The following is a 17,239-nucleotide window of genomic DNA, read 5'->3' on the forward strand; positions in this document are numbered from 1 at the left end:
ATACACACATGCAAAGTGTGTAGCAGTTGTGCTATTTTTATAGAAAGATTTTGTCTTTTTTTTTTTTTACTCTGTTACCAATAAAAAATTGTTTTCACTCCTTTTCCTTAAGTTTATGTCACACTTGAAACTTTCAAGCACATCCTAAGGAAAACAAATTGAACTGAGATATATGGGTGCGCTTAGTGAAAAAATAGTCTATACCGCATCTCAAATGAAGTTAAACTGTGAAGTGATGAACATATTTTAAAAGCCTTCTGGATAAAATTAGTATAAATTTACTATATTATTTAATTTGACACTAATTTGGGCAAAGCGCACTAATGACTTGTTTAAGACTTGAAGCTAAAAGTTGAGGACTTGTAAATTGACGAGGACATGCCTGCTTTGACTTGGGACTTGACTCGGGACTTAAGTGCAATGACTTGAGACTTACTTGTGACATGGAAAACAATGATTTGGTCCCACCTCTGGAAAATCAAAAAACAAAAAAGTATGCAGAAATGGAGAGCATTTTCAAGAGATTTGTTTTCAGTGGAGGAAAATGCCATTATAGTTCAAACTGACATCATGGTTGAACAACTCTTTACAAACTTTCAGACAAGGCTTTGTCAATCTAACATCAAAGTTTGTCTTGACAACCTTTACCTATCTAATTTAAATTGTAATTTTTTGACAGTTGGAATTTGAATTAACAAGCATTCCATTGCCCCATTTAAACATTCCATCAATGTAAGTCTATTTTGATCGTCTGCTGTGTGAAAGCCGTGATTCTGATTAGTTAGAAAAGATATAGCAATGCGAGTCAGAACAGCCTAAGGGTATGTGCCGAGTTTGGTGGATGTAACTTAAAAACTATAGGAGGAGATACAGATAAATTTGGTCTCTGTTTAGGGATTTTCTAAAAAACCCTAAACCAAGTCTGTAGAATAACAGTATGTTGACTTTGTCAAGCCAACATAATTAATAAACTGATCCATCTGGATATGAAAGAGTGGATCTGGACCCCAGAACCATTTCAAGGCCACATTTATTTTGTCCGTACTTATCAGCTTTTGCAATCACACAAACATATCCAACCAACTCATCAGCAAAATGCAAAAGTACAACACCCTCTCGATACACTACGCAGAATTAGACAAGTATATAGAATTTATAAATTTACAGATATTCATAATTCCCCTGAGAGACATGGGAATGATTGTGGAGCCTCTAAATTTCAACTCATTTCTGCTTTGCTAAAATTATTACAGGATATCACGGTAAAGAGAATATGGGTAAACTAACAACCCCTGAAATAAGACCTGTATACTAGTATAATGGCATAAAGGAAGGACAAGGTTAGACACTTGTGTTTGGCACAATCTTGCTAGTTTGCTATGTTGGTTGTCTTAACACCAATAAAAATAGGAGCTGAAGCCAGGTCAAAGATTTGGAGTTCTGTAACTTATTTTCTGTCTCAGAATACGGAAGCTTGGCAACAGCACTCGAGCCACTAAAGCAAATAGCCTGAACAGAAAGAACTAGCAGCTACAGTCAGACTGTTGAGGAGGCGTTGGGTTGTCGGTCAGTCTGGTAGTGGGTGTTCCCGTGGTAACAGCAGGGTCAGCCTCAAGAGTGTCGGACATCTTGTCACAAATGATGTCCACCAAGCGTTCAAATGTCTGCTTGATGTTGATGTTGTCCTTTGCACTTGTCTCAAAAAACTCAAAACCTTTTGGGAAAGAGAGATTTACTAATTTTACTAATAGGAAGAATTGTTCACACAGCAGCAGAATACAGTTGTCAGTGGTGTTTTAGAGTGCTAAATATGGTTACTTTCACACACAGTTCGGTTATTAACAACAATTACAACCGCATTTTAGAACCATTGTGACTCAAGTAAGACACTCTACAGAATATTTTTACTCACCCAGTTGTTCTGCTAGTAGTCTTCCACTGTCCACAGACACTATCCTCTCCTCCTCCATGTCACATTTATTTCCTGCGAGGATCACCTGGGCATTGTCCCAAGAGTATGTCTTAATCTGGGTCGCCCTTACACAAGTAAAAATAAAGACTTGTTGTCAGACACAATGCCAGTGATACTGTACATCCTCAAGTACAAAATGTACCATATTTATACCAAACAAACAGTTTGATTGTATCAGTATTTCATAGTACCACATAGAATCAATGGAGACTTTGTGTCAAGTCTAACCTGTTCAGGGAAAAAGAAAGTACTGCTTTAGTCCATGTTGCGACAGAGACTCTAAATGTCTGCTAAAGCAACATTCTCTTTGTGTTCTCTAATTAGGGGTGTAATTGTCCTTCAGCACACTATCATTTTGGGGAATGTGAACTTAAGTGCTACAATTTCATTCAGACCTTCAAAGTGCTCATTAAATTTGACAGGTCAACATGATTGAATTCTTTTTTTTTTCTTACTGAGCTAACAAGACAATCAAATCACAGAACTGCGCATTTTAACTTCACTTTTCCAAAGAAATTCATTTAAATGTAAAATGTAATTGTCCGCAACCGTGGTCATTTGTACTCGTCTCAACAGTCCCACAACAGAGCCTTTGCAGTTGAGTGACACATTTTAATTATAGCCATGGCTGAAGACAGTTGTTAATCAATCTATTAAAAACTGTAGTCAAATGTAAAACACCTATAAAATCAACTGAATTACTTGCTGAATTAAAAGTTTTTAATTTCAGGTAACAGATTTCAAGATATAGGTTTCAGTTTAACATCTTGTCTATACTAGAGCCATTGCATTTCAAATTACATTTATTTAGATCCATTTATTTTCTTAAATAACTTGAAGTTCCTTTAAAAGTTTGTGCATCAAAGTTAGAAATAAGAATACATTTTAGTTCACCCTAAAATGAAACTTCTAATCACCAAACCCATATTTCTTTGTTTCTTCCATGAAACACGAAAGGTGATGTCAGACAGTGTGTTAGTTTCTGTCACCATTCACTTTATATTTTTGAAATGTAGTGGTTACTGAGGCCTAACATCTCCTTTTGTGTTTTATATTGAAGAATGAAAGGCATATGGATTTAAAACAACATGAGGCTTAGTAAATGATGACAGAATTTTTATTGTAGGGTGAACTATCCCTTTAAGTACAATTAAATGTGGAATTTTACTGTCACTCAAGTAAGTTTTTTTGGCTAGATACTTCAAATGTTGGCACATTACCCATACTTTAACATCCGTAAGTATTATTTCTCTGTACATCTTACACCCCTGTTTTAATCCCAGTACACAGATTTGGAATGATAAGATAGTGCCATGTAAACAGCATAAAGGCCAAGGAGTGAGTTGCTAAGACTGTCTGGGATGTAGAATTTTGACATGTTTGATGACTTTCTTACCAGTCCTGGACAGCAGCAAAAGACTCCTCATTAGTGATGTCATACATTAGGATGAAGCCCATGGCCCCTCTGTAGTAGGCTGTGGTGATAGTCCTGTACCTCTCCTGCCCTGCTGTATCCTACAAATGCAATTAAGAAAACCAGGAAGACAGCCAATGAATGTGAGTGATAAACATGTATATTCTTTATTAATTATTTATTATTCTTATTTATGCTTTATTAAAGGAATATTCCAGGTTCAATACAAGTTAAGCTCAACCTACAGCACGTGTTGCATAATATTAAATACCACTAAAATTAATTTCGACTGGTCCCAAAAAAGGAAAAATCAAGGTTACAGTAAGGCACTTACAATGGGGATTTTTGGAGGGCTTAAAAGGCATAAATGTGAAGCTTATAATTTTATAAAAGCACTTACATTCATTCTTCTGTTAAAACTCATGTATTATTTCAGCTGTAAATTTGTTTAAATTGTCATTTTTACAGTCATTTTAGGGTTTAAAGTTTGTTGACATTATAATGTCATGGCAACGAATTTGTAAAATTGGCTATAACTTTACACAGAAAAGGTTAGTACTTGATTTTATCACACTAAAATCAAGTTAACAACCTTTTACTTTTGAAAAAGGGAGTATTTTAATGTAAACAAATTGCCCCACGTTCACTTCCATTGTAAGTGCCTCACTGTAACCCAGAATTTATTTATTTTTTTTATTAAAGAAAAGGAGCAAGTCAAAATTATTTTTTGTGGTTATTAAAACTTTGTTTCTGTGGAGTGATGAAATGATGAAACGAAATCTTAAAGGTTTTGCTTCTTGACAAATAAGGGCTCGTGCAACCTTTATCATTTTTGTTTTTTCAATCATTTTGGCTGTTAATGCCAACGGCATAAACTTGGCCAAAGGTGTGTATTTTTGGGGGAATTTTGATATTAACCTCAGTTCTAATTAGAATACATCAGTAATACATCTATAATACACTGTGTACACAAAATAGTTAAACTCAGGACCTTCAGGACAAAAATGTGCCCATTGAAACCTATTAAAACTGCAGTATTTGATCCCAGTGCCATTAAAGCACAAAATCATGAATTATATGATATTATGCTTTCATTCCGGAGCCCTGGCTTCAAATATTTTTTTTTTTTTTTATATTTTCCACCAGATGGCTAAATTTTTCTCATGTTTAGCCTATGGAGCAAATACATGCTTTTTTCCTGTTTTCTGTTTGCTGTATTATAGAGCATTGTAGGCCAATTGAATAAATGATGCAGCTAAAATTGTGTGGGTGTATTGGTATGGATGTCAGAGTGTGTTTTGTATGTGTGTATTGAGAAATGTATGTGTGTGTAAAAAAACAACAATGGCATTATGTAAACAACCTGGCATTTTAAAATAATTTTATCTGACACTGCACAAAAAAAGAATGCATCAAAATCAGCGTTGATGCTAATCATTGCCATATCCCAGACTGTGATAATCCCCCCCCCCCCCCCCCCAAAAAAAAACAATTCACCTTAGGATATAGTATAGGAAAATAATTAATTTTTCGTGTTTTTTTTTTTTTTTATTTATTTATTTATTATTATTTTTATTTTTTTTTCATAAAAAACAACAGTGGCTAACCAATTGAAAGTGGAAAATAATATTTATATATATTATTATGGCAGTTTTTTGACACGGACATTTTTGTCCTCAAAGGACTAACTTTTTTTTTTATTGATGCACAAGGGTTACTCAGAGCATTAAAATAACATGTGAACGTGAAGAAATTTGGACAGAAATATTTTACTACTGCATAATATAATAAAATATTATATAAATATAATAAAATGGATATACAAATATTTTATTTATAAAAAAAAAAGGTAAAATATATATAAAAAAACAATGTAAATGTAATATTGAAAAACTAAAGATGACCAAAAAGAAAGATATTTTAATATTTAGAAATATTTTGGTTTTTAAAATATTATTTTTCATGTCATTCATAAGTTTTTAAAGCCTTAAAAGGAAATCACATCTCTAATTATTTGATTTATAGACTTCAAGATAAATATGTAAAAATGACTTCTTAAAGTGTATGAAGCACACATTCAAAAAGCACATCTTAAGAAATATGACAATTTATATGACAATTAATCATGAAAGCCCTTAAAGGGACAAATAATCGTCATAGCCCTAAAACAGACAATTCATCGTCATAACCGCAATTATTTGTTTGACAATTAATCGTCTCTGTCACCATTCACTTTCATTGTATGGAAAGAAAAGATGCAATGAAAGTAAATGGTGACTGAGCCTATTCTGCCTAACATCTCCTTTTGAGATCCATGGAAGAAAACAAGTCATATGGGTTTGGAACAAGATGAGGGTGAGTGGATGATGACAGAATTTTTAGGGTGAACTATCCCTTTAAAAAAGAAGATTTTCAGTAAGAGCAGTGGAAATCTGCTGCATCTCTTTAATTATTTAGACTTAGCTCACTTTACATTTCCAAGATGTGATTGAGTTGCTTTAGTCTGGGAAAAACAGATGGAGTCAGTACAACAAACATGTGAACAATATGAGTGCACAAGTCAAAATCGAATCTGAGATGTTATGTAGTGACTGGTGTTCCCTGTCTGTCACTCACTCAACGTTGTGTCAATGTAGTGACACTAGGGGTTCGCTCTTGAGAGCCCCAATCACCTTTACTTTATTCAGAAAAGGCCAATGAAAATTGAAGAGTGGAATTTGCATGCCACTCTCCGCCCCGGACATACGGGTATCAGACTTGTTCTTCGGAGCCGAGCGCATGTGTGTTCGTCCCGTCACCATACCTTCTGCTGCAGGAATTTACGGCACATATCAGCGGTCACCCTCGCACAATCGAGTGTTGTGCTTCCCCTGGGCACCTCCCGGTGAGTCCACAGGTGTTAAAAGTGTATATTTCAAAAAGAGTATATTTTCTCTAAAAGAGCTTGCACAAACAATTGCTGCCTTTGTGTTACAGGGTGTTGCCATTATCTCTTCCCCACTGGATGGCCACAAAATTTGTCTCGAGTGCTTGGGTCGCCAGCACGCCGAAGCAGCTTTTGTGGAGGGGTCATGTTCTCATTGCGAGAACATACCCATGAGAACATTGAGGTCGCGGCTCTCTTCCTTCTTCATGAAGCAGAGAGCCACCGTGGCTGCTTCCCGACCCAGTCCGTCCTGGGTTGAGTCTCAGGCGGCTGCATCGGCGAGCACCGTGGGCAATTTTGGATGTGGATATGGGAGTGTTTCCGCCGGCTCAGTCCCCATGGACCTCCCATCCCCCAGCACGCTCGTTCTGCCCGGTAGAGTTTACAAGCGAGGCAGGCGGTCCGCCTCGGGGCGGATTTAATGTCTCGTTCGGGGCTCGCGACGAGGATGAGTAATCGGTTGCAGCATTGGAGGGTGGGCTTCCGCTTTCAGAAGCGGACGAATCTTCTGAGCTCTCACTCTCGGGCAGTAGAGCTCAGGATGAGGTGGACACTGAGTTGGCAGCCGTGCTTGCCCAGGCGGCCGCGAACATTGGACTTGGGTGGAACCCTCCGCCCTGCCCTGAGTGTTCGTGGCTGGATGATTGGTTTCTGGGCTCGGAGCGCAACTCATGGCCATGCCCCGCCCTGGTGCCCTTCTTCCTGGAAGTGCACGAGGAGCTCACGAAGTCGTGGAAGGCACCTTTCTCTGCCCGAACACACTTCGCCGGCTCGTCCACCTTAACTACCCTCGTTGGTGGAGTGGCAAAGGGATACATCAAGGTTCCCCAGGTACAGCGCACCATAGCGGTGCATTTATGCCCGCAGGGCGCAACCACCTGGAAGAACCGACCAAGGCTCCCTTCCAAGGCGTGTACGTTTTCTTTGTCACTCGTGGCGAAGGCTTACAACGCCGTGGGTCAGGATGCCTCCGCCCTGCACGCCATGGCTATCCTGCAGGTCCACCAGGCCAAGGCGCTTAAAGATCTGCACGAGGGTAGGACCGACCCAGGGCTTATGCAGGAACTGCATACCACGACCGACCTCGCTCTACGGGTGACGAAAGTCATGGCACGCGCCCTGGGCCGGACGATGTCAATTTTGGTGGTCCAAGAGCGGTACCTGTGGCTCAACCTTGTGGAGATGCATGATGCAGAGAAGGTCAGCTTTCTCGATGCGCCCATCTCCCAAGGGGGGCTCTTTTGGCAACTCTGTCGAGGACTACGCCCATCAAACATATCCTGCCGCGGCGCGACTCGCCCACCTACAGGCCTCCGAAGTCCCGCGCCCCGTCTGCCTCTCGCCAGGGCCGTCCTCCTGCAGTGTCGGTCCTGGCTCCCCCACCATTGGAGCCCATCAGCCAGCTGACAAGAGCCCCGGACGGGCTTCGAAGCGGTCCTGGGACAGGCAACCCAGGGATGAGGCGACTCTCATTGACTGGCCTGAGCCAGGAGTGCCAACGGGCCCCACTCCCGCCTTGGGAGTCCAGGCGCACTCCACCACGTGTTGCGTCCTCCTGGGCACTGGCAAGGGGCGCCTCTCTAACAGACATATGCAGAGCAGCGCCTGCGGCGTTTCGTTTAGGAACACCTAGTGTCACTACATCGACACAATGTCGAGTGACAGACAGGGAACGTCTTGGTTACTGATGTAACCTCTGTTCCCTGATGGAGTGAAGGAGACGTTGTGTCCCTCCTGCCGTGGCACTGAACTGACCGCTGACATGGCCAGGACTCTCTCTCGGCTCCTCAGCACAACTCTGAATGAGTGGTGCACGCCATCTCCTTTTATACCCGTATGCCCGGGGCGGAGAGTGGCATGCAAATTCTACTTGCCAATTTTCATTGGCCTTTTCTGAATAAAGCAAAGGTGATTGGGCCTCTCAAGAGCGAACCCCTAGTGTCACTACATCGACACAATGTCGAGTGACAGACAGGGAACGTCTTGGTTACTGATGTAACCTCTGTTCCCTGATGGAGTGAAGGAGACGTTGTGTCCCTCCTGCCGTGGCACTGAACTGACCGCTGACATGGCCAGGACTCTCTCTCGGCTCCTCAGCACAACTCTGAATGAGTGGTGCACGCCATCTCCTTTTATACCCGTATGCCCGGGGCGGAGAGTGGCATGCAAATTCTACTTGCCAATTTTCATTGGCCTTTTCTGAATAAAGCAAAGGTGATTGGGCCTCTCAAGAGCGAACCCCTAGTGTCACTACATCGACACATCTCGTTCCCTCCATCGGGGAACAGAGTTTACATCAGTAACCAAGACGTTTGTCACCTTTTAAAGTAGCAGCATTCTCGCAGAAAGACTAAAATAGAAAAGTGTGCCACAATCTGAAGAACAGAACAGTTTTGCTAATGGGGAGTTTAAAGGCCTAGATAAGCTGACAATGGCTGATGCACTCTTGCTGTACCAACCATGAATCATTGATGCTGAGTTCAAGAAGCAGTTTTTGTTGTTTTGGGAACAGTGGTGATTTTGACATGTGGATGAGATGAAGACTTACCCAGATCTGAAGCTTGATTCTTTTGTCATTCTTATACACAGTTTTGACCTTAAAGTCAATGCCCACCGTACTGACAAAGGCAGAGGTAAAGGTATCATCAGCGTAGCGGAAAAGGAAAGATGTTTTTCCAACACTGCTGTTCCCGATTATCAACAGCTTGAACATGTAATCAAAGTTCTGATCAGAGTTCTGTTTGTTGTCTTGTGTAGCAGCCATCTATGAGAACACAAAGAAATGATGCAATGAATGAATGGATCAAAGTTTTGCAACTAAACAAAATTTTACAAAATGATGGAAAGATTATGAAATCTTTTCTACTGTTTGAAGAAGATCCCATTATAAATTTGATTATGAATATAACTACAAGAAACTATGCACACAAAAAATGAAGTCATTACCCTTTATTTACTAAATTGAAATTGAGAGTTTTTACAAGTAATTTAATTTCTTTCATTGAGATTCATTGAGCACTTATGTACTTTTTGCACTTTGTGGCCTTTTAATAAATTCCTGCAGATTGTTTCTATGGACATTGTGCAAGTCTTCTCTCCTTGCATTATATTTCATTGAGATTAAGTCAGTTTCGTTGAGCCAACATAATTTGTTGGATTAGGTCAAATCAATGTTCTATAGAAGTTTTAACTCAACTTCATTAGGGCCATCAAACTCATTTTCTTATGTTGGTCCAACTTAAATTATTTGATTAATCATTAGTATATGCCAGGTGAGCAAGTGTTAAGACAGTGAAACTGACAACATCTGTTTATAGAGATGAGAAGCACTCGAATCAAACCACCTGGAAGTGAAAGTCCATCCTCAACCTAAACGCAAGCGCCAATATTTACCACAATTGTAACCCCCAAAACTCCAGCCAAACAGACACACTTTTTTTTAAATACCAAATATAACAGAACATTAACCAATAACAAATCTCCTCCTATTCTCATCTTGCTCAAAAATGCATAAAATAACACTTAATTTCAACATTTGTGCACCCCATCCATGGAAAGCATGCTGGGAAATGGAAATTCCCTGTCCAGTTTCGTCATTGCTACAAAAAGTATTTATGTAGTCCCAACTCAAATGGATTAAATGAATAGTTCACCCAAAAATGAAAGTTCTGTCATCATTTATTCACTCTCATGCCATCCCAGATGTATATGACTTCCTTTCTTCAACAGAACACATTTGAAGAAAAACAGAAACATATCTCAGCACAGTGGGTCCTTATAATGCAAGTGTAACACGATTTTTGATGCTCCAAAAAGCACAGATAATCAGCATTAACGTCATCCATATGACTCCAGTGGTTAAATGAATGTCTTATAAAGCGATACGATCGCTTTTGGTGCGAAAAAGATCAATATTTAAGTACTTTTTAACAATAAATAATCACTTCCGTTAAGCGACGGCATGGCAACGTTCCATTCGATTCATCAGACGCACTCTACCTCTGTTGGCATTGCCTGGCATTGCCTACATGTGCACCACCGTGTATCCTAAGCTCTCTGAGGCTTGTTGGTCCAACCTCCTCCATCTCTCTGTGCTCCAGACCAGAGTACTCGGGTTCAAATAAATATGGCAGTGCAAAAACTTGTATCTCCTCTTCTCCTCTTAAATCAAAATCTTTTGAAATCTTTGTTTAAATTTGCTCCAATTTGTTTATGGTGTTCGGTCTATACAGCGTTCCTCCTACTGTAAACAGCACTGCTCTTCCAGGTGTGTCATGCATGTCACCTCTCGCTTGAACATTCCAACGCCAATATGTCACATGAGAGACCGCGTGACCTCAGCCCTCTCGTGAACACGCATACCACTGCTTAACGGAAGCGATTATTTATAGTTAAAAAGTACTTAAATATTGATCTTTTTTGCAGGAAAAGTGATCATATCGCTTTAGAAGACATTAATTTACCACTGGAGTCGTATGGATGACGTTAATGCTAATTGTCTGTGCTTTTTGGAGCATCAAAAAATGTGTTACCATCCACTTGCATTATAACTACTGAGCTGAGATATTTTTCTATTTTTCTATAAAAGTCATATACAGTTGAAGTCAGAAGTTTACATACACTTAGGCTGAAGTCATTAAAACACTTTTTTTTTTTTAACTATTCCACAGATTTAATATTAGCAAACTATAGATTTGGCAAGTCGCTTAGGACATCTACTTTGTGCATGACACGAGTAATTGTTCCAACAATTGTTTACAGACAGATTGTTTCACTTTTAATTGACTATATCACAATTCCAGTGGGTCAGAAGTTTACATAAACTAAGTTAATTGTGACTTTAAGCAGCTTGGAAAATTCCAGAAAATGATATCAAGCCTTTAGACAATTAGCCAATTAGCCTCTGATAGGAGGTGTACTGAACTGGAGGTGTACCTGTGGATGTATTTTAAGGCCTACCTTCAAACTCAGTGCCTCTTTGCTTGACATCATGGGAAAATCAAAAGAAATCAGCCAAGACCTCATAAAAAAAGATGTGGACCTCCACAAGTCTGGTTCATCCTTGGGAGCAATTTCTAAATGCCTTAAGGTACCATGCTCATCTGTACAAACAGTAGTATGCAAGTATAAACACTATGGGACCATGCAACCATCATACTGCTCATGAAGGAGACGCATTATGTCTCCTAGAGATAAATGTAGTTTGGAGCGAAAAGTGCAAATCAATCCCAGAACAACAGAAAAGGACCTTGTGAAGATGCTGGAGGAAACAGATAGACAAGTATATATCCACAGTAAAACAAGTCCTATATCAACATAATCTGAAAGGCTGCTCAGCAAGGAACAAACCAATGCTCCAAAACCGTCATAAAAAAAGCTAGACTACAGTTTGCAAGTGCACATGGGGATAAAGATCTTATGATTTAGAGAAATTTCCTCTGGTCTGATAAAACAAAAATTGAACTTTTTGGCCATAATGACCATTGTTATGTTTGGAGGAAAAAGGGTGAGGCTTGCAAGCCTAAGAACACCATCCCAACCGTGAAGCATGGGGGTGGCAGCATTATGTTGTGGGGGTGCATTGCTGCAGGAGGGACTGGTGCACTTCACAAAATAGATGGCGTCATGAGGAAGGAAAATTATGTGGCTATATTGAAGCAACATCTCAAGACATCAGTCATGAAGTTAAAGCTCTGTCACAAATGGGTCTTCCAAATGACCCAAGAAAACCTCAAGTTGTGGCAAAATGGCTTAAGGACAACAAAGTCAAGGCCATCACAAAGCCCTGACCTCAATCCAATAGAAAATTTGTGGGCAGAACTGAAAAAGCGTGTGCGAGCAAGGAGGCCTACAAACCTGATTTAGTTACACCAGTTCTGCCTAGAGGAATGGGCCAAAATTCCAGCAACTTAGTGTGAGAAGCTTGTGGAAGGATACCCAAAACATATGACCCAAGTTCAACAATTTAAAGGCAATGCTACCAAATACTAATAAAGTGTATGTAGGGGCCTGGGTAGCTCAGCGAGTACTGACGCTGACTACCACCCCTGGAATCACGAGTTCGAATCCAGGGAGTGTTGAGTGAATCCAACCAGGTCTCCTAAGCAATCAAATTGGCCCAGTTGCTAGGGAGGGTACAGTCACATGGGGTAACCTCCTCGTGGTCGATATTAGTGGTTCTCGCTCTCAATGGGGTACGTGGTACATTGTGCGTGGATCGCGGAGAGTAGCATGAGCCTCCGCATGCTGGGAGTTTCCGCGGTGTCATGCACAATGAGCCGTGTGATAAGATGCACGGATTGAATGTCTCCGAAGCGGAGGCAACTGAGACTTGTCCTCCGCCACCCGGATTAAGGTGAGTAACCGCATCACCACGAGGACCTATTAAGCAGTGGGAATTGGGCATTCCAAATTGGGAGAAAAGGGGATTAAAAAAAAAAATAAAAACAACAAAAAATAAAAAACAGTGTATGAAAACTTCTTACCCACTGGGAATGTGATTAAAGAAATAAAAGCTGAAATAAATCATTCTCTCTACTATTATTCTGACATTTCACTTTCTTAAAATAAAGTAGTGAACCTAACTGGCCTAAGACAGGGAATGTTTTCTATGATTAAATTTCAGGACTTGTGAAAAACTGAGTTTAAATGTATTTGGTAAGTAAGGTGTATGTAAACTTCTGACTTCAACTGTACATCTGGGAGTAAATGATGAGAGAATTTTCATTTTTGGGTGAACTATCCCTTTAAGTAAACTTACATTTGACCTATTTAATTGGATAGAAAGCAATGAAATCAAGTTGTGGCAAAATGTTGTAGAATTTTGTTGCTTTGGTTTAGTTAACATGCAAAAAAACTTTTTTTGAGTGTGGTTACCACAGTCATTTTTTTTAAGGGTGCTCTTTTAAACCCAGAATTTTAGAGTGTATATGGGTCATTGACAATGTTGTCTGAGGTGATAAAATTTAGAAGTCTTTTAAAATCTAGTTTAAAATGCATGTACCAAGTTCTTAGAAACGTAATGTTTGTGACTGTTATATACAGTTGTGCTGAAAAGTTTGCGTACCCTGGCAGAAATTGTGAAATTTTGGAATTGATTTTGAAAATATGACTGATAATGCAAAAAAAACTTTTATTTATTCTTTTATTTAAGGATAGTGATCATATGAAGCCATTTATCATCGCATAGTTGTTTTGGCTCCTTTTTAAATCATAATGATCACAGAAATCACCCAAATGGCCCTGATCAAAAGTTTACATACCCTTGAATGTTTGGCCTTGTTACAGACACACAAGGTGACACACGCAGGTTTAAATGGTAATTAAAGGTTAATTTCCCACACCTGTGGCTTTTTAAATTGCAATTAGTGTCTGTGTATAAAGTCAATGAGTTTGTTAGCTCTCATGTGGATGCACTGAGCAGGCTAGATACTGAGCCATGGGGAGCAGAAAAGAACTGTCAAAAGACCTGCGTAACAAGGTAATGGAACTTTGTAAAAATGGAAAAGGATATAAAAAGATATCCAAAGCCTTGAGAATGCCATTCATTACTGTTCAATCACTTATTAAGAAGTGGAAAATTCGGGATTTCTTGATACCAAGCCAAGGTCAGGTAGACCAAGAAAGATTTCAGCTACAACTGCCAGAGGAATTGTTCGAGATACAAAGAAAAACCCACAGGTAACCTCAGGAGAAATACAGGCTGCTCTGGAAAAAGACGGTGTGGTTGTTTCAAGAAGCACAATACGACGATACTTAAACAAAAATGAGCTGCATGGTCGAGTTGCCAGAAAGAAGCCAATGTCACAAATGACAACACCTTGACATGCCTCATAGCTTCTGGCACACTGTAATTTGGAGTGATGAGACCAAAATAGAGCTTTATGGTCACAACCATAAGCGCTATGTTTGGAGAGGGGTCAACAAGTCCTATAGTGAAAAGAATACCATCCCCACTGTGAAGCATGGTGGTGGCTCACTGATGTTTTGGGGGTGTGTGAGCTCTAAAGGCATGGGGAATCTTGTGAAAATTGATGGCAAGATGAATGCAGCATGTTATCAGAAAATACTGGCAGACAATTTGCATTCTTCTGCACGAAAGCAGCGCATGGGACGCTCTTGGACTTTCCAGCACGACAATGACCCTAAGCACAAGGCCAAGTTGACCCTCCAGTGGTTACAGCAGAAAAAGTTGAAGGTTCTGGAGTGGCCATCACAGTCTCCTGACCTTAATATCATCGAGCCACTCTGGGGAGATCTCAAACGTGCGGTTCATGCAAGACGACCAAAGACTCTGCATGACCTGGAGGCATGTTGCCAAGACGAATGGGCAGCTATACCACCTGCAAGAATTTGGGGCCTCGTAGACAACTATTACAAAAGACTGCATGCTGTCATTGATGCTAAAGGGGGCAATACACAGTATTAAGATCTAAGGGTATGAAGACTTTTGAACAGGGGTCATTTAATTTTTTTGCTTTGTTGCCATGTTTGTTTTATGTTTGTGGCATTCTGTTATAACCTACAGTTGAATATGAATCCCATAAGAAATAAAAGACATGTTTTTTGCCTGCTCAGTCATGTTTTCTTTAAAAATGGTACATGTATTACCAATTCTCCAAGGGTATCGAAAATTTTGAGCACAACTTTATATACTGTGTGTGTAATGTATATGTATTTATTAAATTACTTTATAAATATCAAGTGGTGTAACCATCAAGTACAAGGTATTAAAATTATATACTAATAACAATATTTTTCAAGGTAAAAAATCGTTTTTACAAATACTGTATCATGAATTTTTGAGTCATGAATATCAAGACGTTTTCTTAGGGTTACTCCATTTGACCTGAAAAAATGTGCCTTTTCATAAAAATAAAAATATCTGATATTTTGTAAAAACTTCACACACAGCCATGAGGGTCTAAAGGGGTACTCTCTCTCTCTCTCCAACCCCCCCCCCCCCCCCCCCCGTCACTTGACAACAAAATGGCTACTTGCATGTCAGTTATACCACTTGACTTTTTGATCTGGCCAACACATTTTTTTCAAATATTAATTTTTTAAGCCAAATTGGTTCACTTCTGATTTTTTAAGAAATAATGATAAAAGATTGTTCCAAAAAACACTTATGCCAACATTAAAAAAAAAAAAAAAAATTTTATATTGTCTCCGAACTGGTGTAACTTTGACATTTTGTCTCTGTACGCCACTCTGTTGAAGTCAGCACCGGGAGCTGTCCATATGGCTGTAGCTCAAATCCTATTGAGCTACCAACCTAAAGCGTTTATAAGTAGGCTATCACAGGCGCTCGCAAACTCGGCACGCACCTATGATACCCAAAACTGTTTTCTAGGTAGGCAGCTCAATAGGTTTAGAGACGTAGCCCATGTCCTGTCTGAACGTTTTTAAAGGGGACAATGTCTCTGACCAGCCGAGCTCAGGAAATTAAACACTTATTATTGTATTCTTCGCATCTATCATAACAAACATCGTCCAGAAAGAAGACTAGATTTAATGTGTGGCTACAATAGGCAAGGAGAATTTTTTGCTTTAAATGAGATCAGAACCATCAGTAGGATTCCACATAGAAATATTACTACATCTAAACAATCAGGAATATTTGAATTAGCAGCTTCCCTGAATAAATTAGCTTTTGGGAATGATTGTTTTTCTCTTGACTTATGTCGTGTTTCATAAATGTAATGAAGCAGATTGCTCTCTGCAACAATTATGATTATGTAGAATTACCTATCTGTATTAAATACATAGATTATTGCAGAATGCCTAAATTACCCAATTATTTTCTTTTTGCGTGTCTCTCCATTTCGACCAAAAACATAATGAATACCGCCAAATCTCACTTACCTTCCCGTATAACTCCATTGTTTTAGAAAACCAATAGGATAAACGGAGCCTGATTCTGATTAAGTCCTAATAAATTCTATTTTCCCGTTTCGGAGAGGTGGAGTCGGCTGTTGGAATAAATGTTGGACGCAGTGATGCTCACAATGGACGTCAGCAGACACTCGCACTCTCCACCCCATACATCCTACATCCGCCCTGAGTGTGAGTGCTCGTTGCCAACAGCAAGGGGCAGCGCTGTTCACCTCTCTCAGAACTCACACTTGTATCAGATACACCGAACTACGTCCATAAATAAGAGTAAACGTCTAATATTATGAGATATTTTAATATGATACATAATGTGACGAATATTGCCAAAAAAATAAATAAAAAAATTGACAAATGTTATGAATGAGTGAGGAAAAGGTAAACATTACTAATAGGTAAATTCTAAAGAGTCTTTCAATATTATTATATTATGTTCTCATTTATGATTTTCCGTCATTGTATTAATGCAAGATTAATGTTGAATTTTCTAATAAGCGTTAAAAATACAGTTAATTCAATCATCAGATTAAACTACAGAATTCAATCTAGCATGATAAATAAGAACTGGCTTATTTTGTCTTCCCAAGCGCGCATTTCCTATCCTTTCAGTCATTCGAGGCAGATCAATCTAGAAACCTCCAGAATGGCAAAGTGTGTATGTTTAGAACAAGACAGTACCACAAACTGATTGAAGTGTAAGTAACTGCTGTAACCCGGACGCAGTTGAACGAAACCTTGTATGGTGACCCTATTTTTAATATTCATGAGCATATATATTAATATTCATGACTTAAGCGTTCTCCATATTAGGATTGGTGCTCATCACACTTTCACATGCGCGTAAATTGTTACAGTAATATCACGTATTCCTCGTACTAACGCAAATATACATTTTCGTGCAAAAAGGTACAGCCAGCATTTCATCGCCAAATATGCTGCTGTTAAATATGTAGCCATTTGTTTATATAGGGGTGTACTAGTAATTAGAAGTTTCGTGTACGTGTTTTTTGTTTTTTAAATTAAATAGAAGAGT

General features: G+C 39.2%; 1 protein-coding gene across 1 annotated transcript; it reads right to left on the reverse strand.

Annotated features, from left to right (window-relative positions):
* Positions 1 to 1,019: 1,019 nt before the first annotated feature.
* LOC127414697 (ras-related protein Rab-3C-like) lies at positions 1,020 to 16,360 on the reverse strand. Its single transcript, XM_051652890.1, has 5 exons — positions 16,180 to 16,360; positions 8,861 to 9,076; positions 3,369 to 3,487; positions 1,913 to 2,037; positions 1,020 to 1,714 (listed from the first exon to the last, which is right to left on the reverse strand). Exons 1-5 carry the CDS (start codon positions 16,195 to 16,197, stop codon positions 1,524 to 1,526), a joined length of 669 nt encoding a protein of 222 aa, XP_051508850.1. The 5' UTR covers positions 16,198 to 16,360; the 3' UTR covers positions 1,020 to 1,523.
* Positions 16,361 to 17,239: the final 879 nt, after the last annotated feature.

Source organism: Myxocyprinus asiaticus, chromosome 24 (genome assembly GCF_019703515.2).
Source record: "Myxocyprinus asiaticus isolate MX2 ecotype Aquarium Trade chromosome 24, UBuf_Myxa_2, whole genome shotgun sequence".
NCBI classification, from domain to species: Eukaryota; Metazoa; Chordata; class Actinopteri; order Cypriniformes; family Catostomidae; genus Myxocyprinus; species Myxocyprinus asiaticus.

Coding starts and splice junctions, on each gene's coding strand:
- LOC127414697 (XM_051652890.1), bottom strand. Junction 3,488..8,860: donor GAATCAAGCTTCAGATCTGG/GTAAGTCTTCAT, acceptor TTGCATTTGTAG/GATACAGCAGGGCAGGAGAG. Junction 2,038..3,368: donor TTTGCTGCTGTCCAGGACTG/GTAAGAAAGTCA, acceptor TACTTGTGTAAG/GGCGACCCAGATTAAGACAT.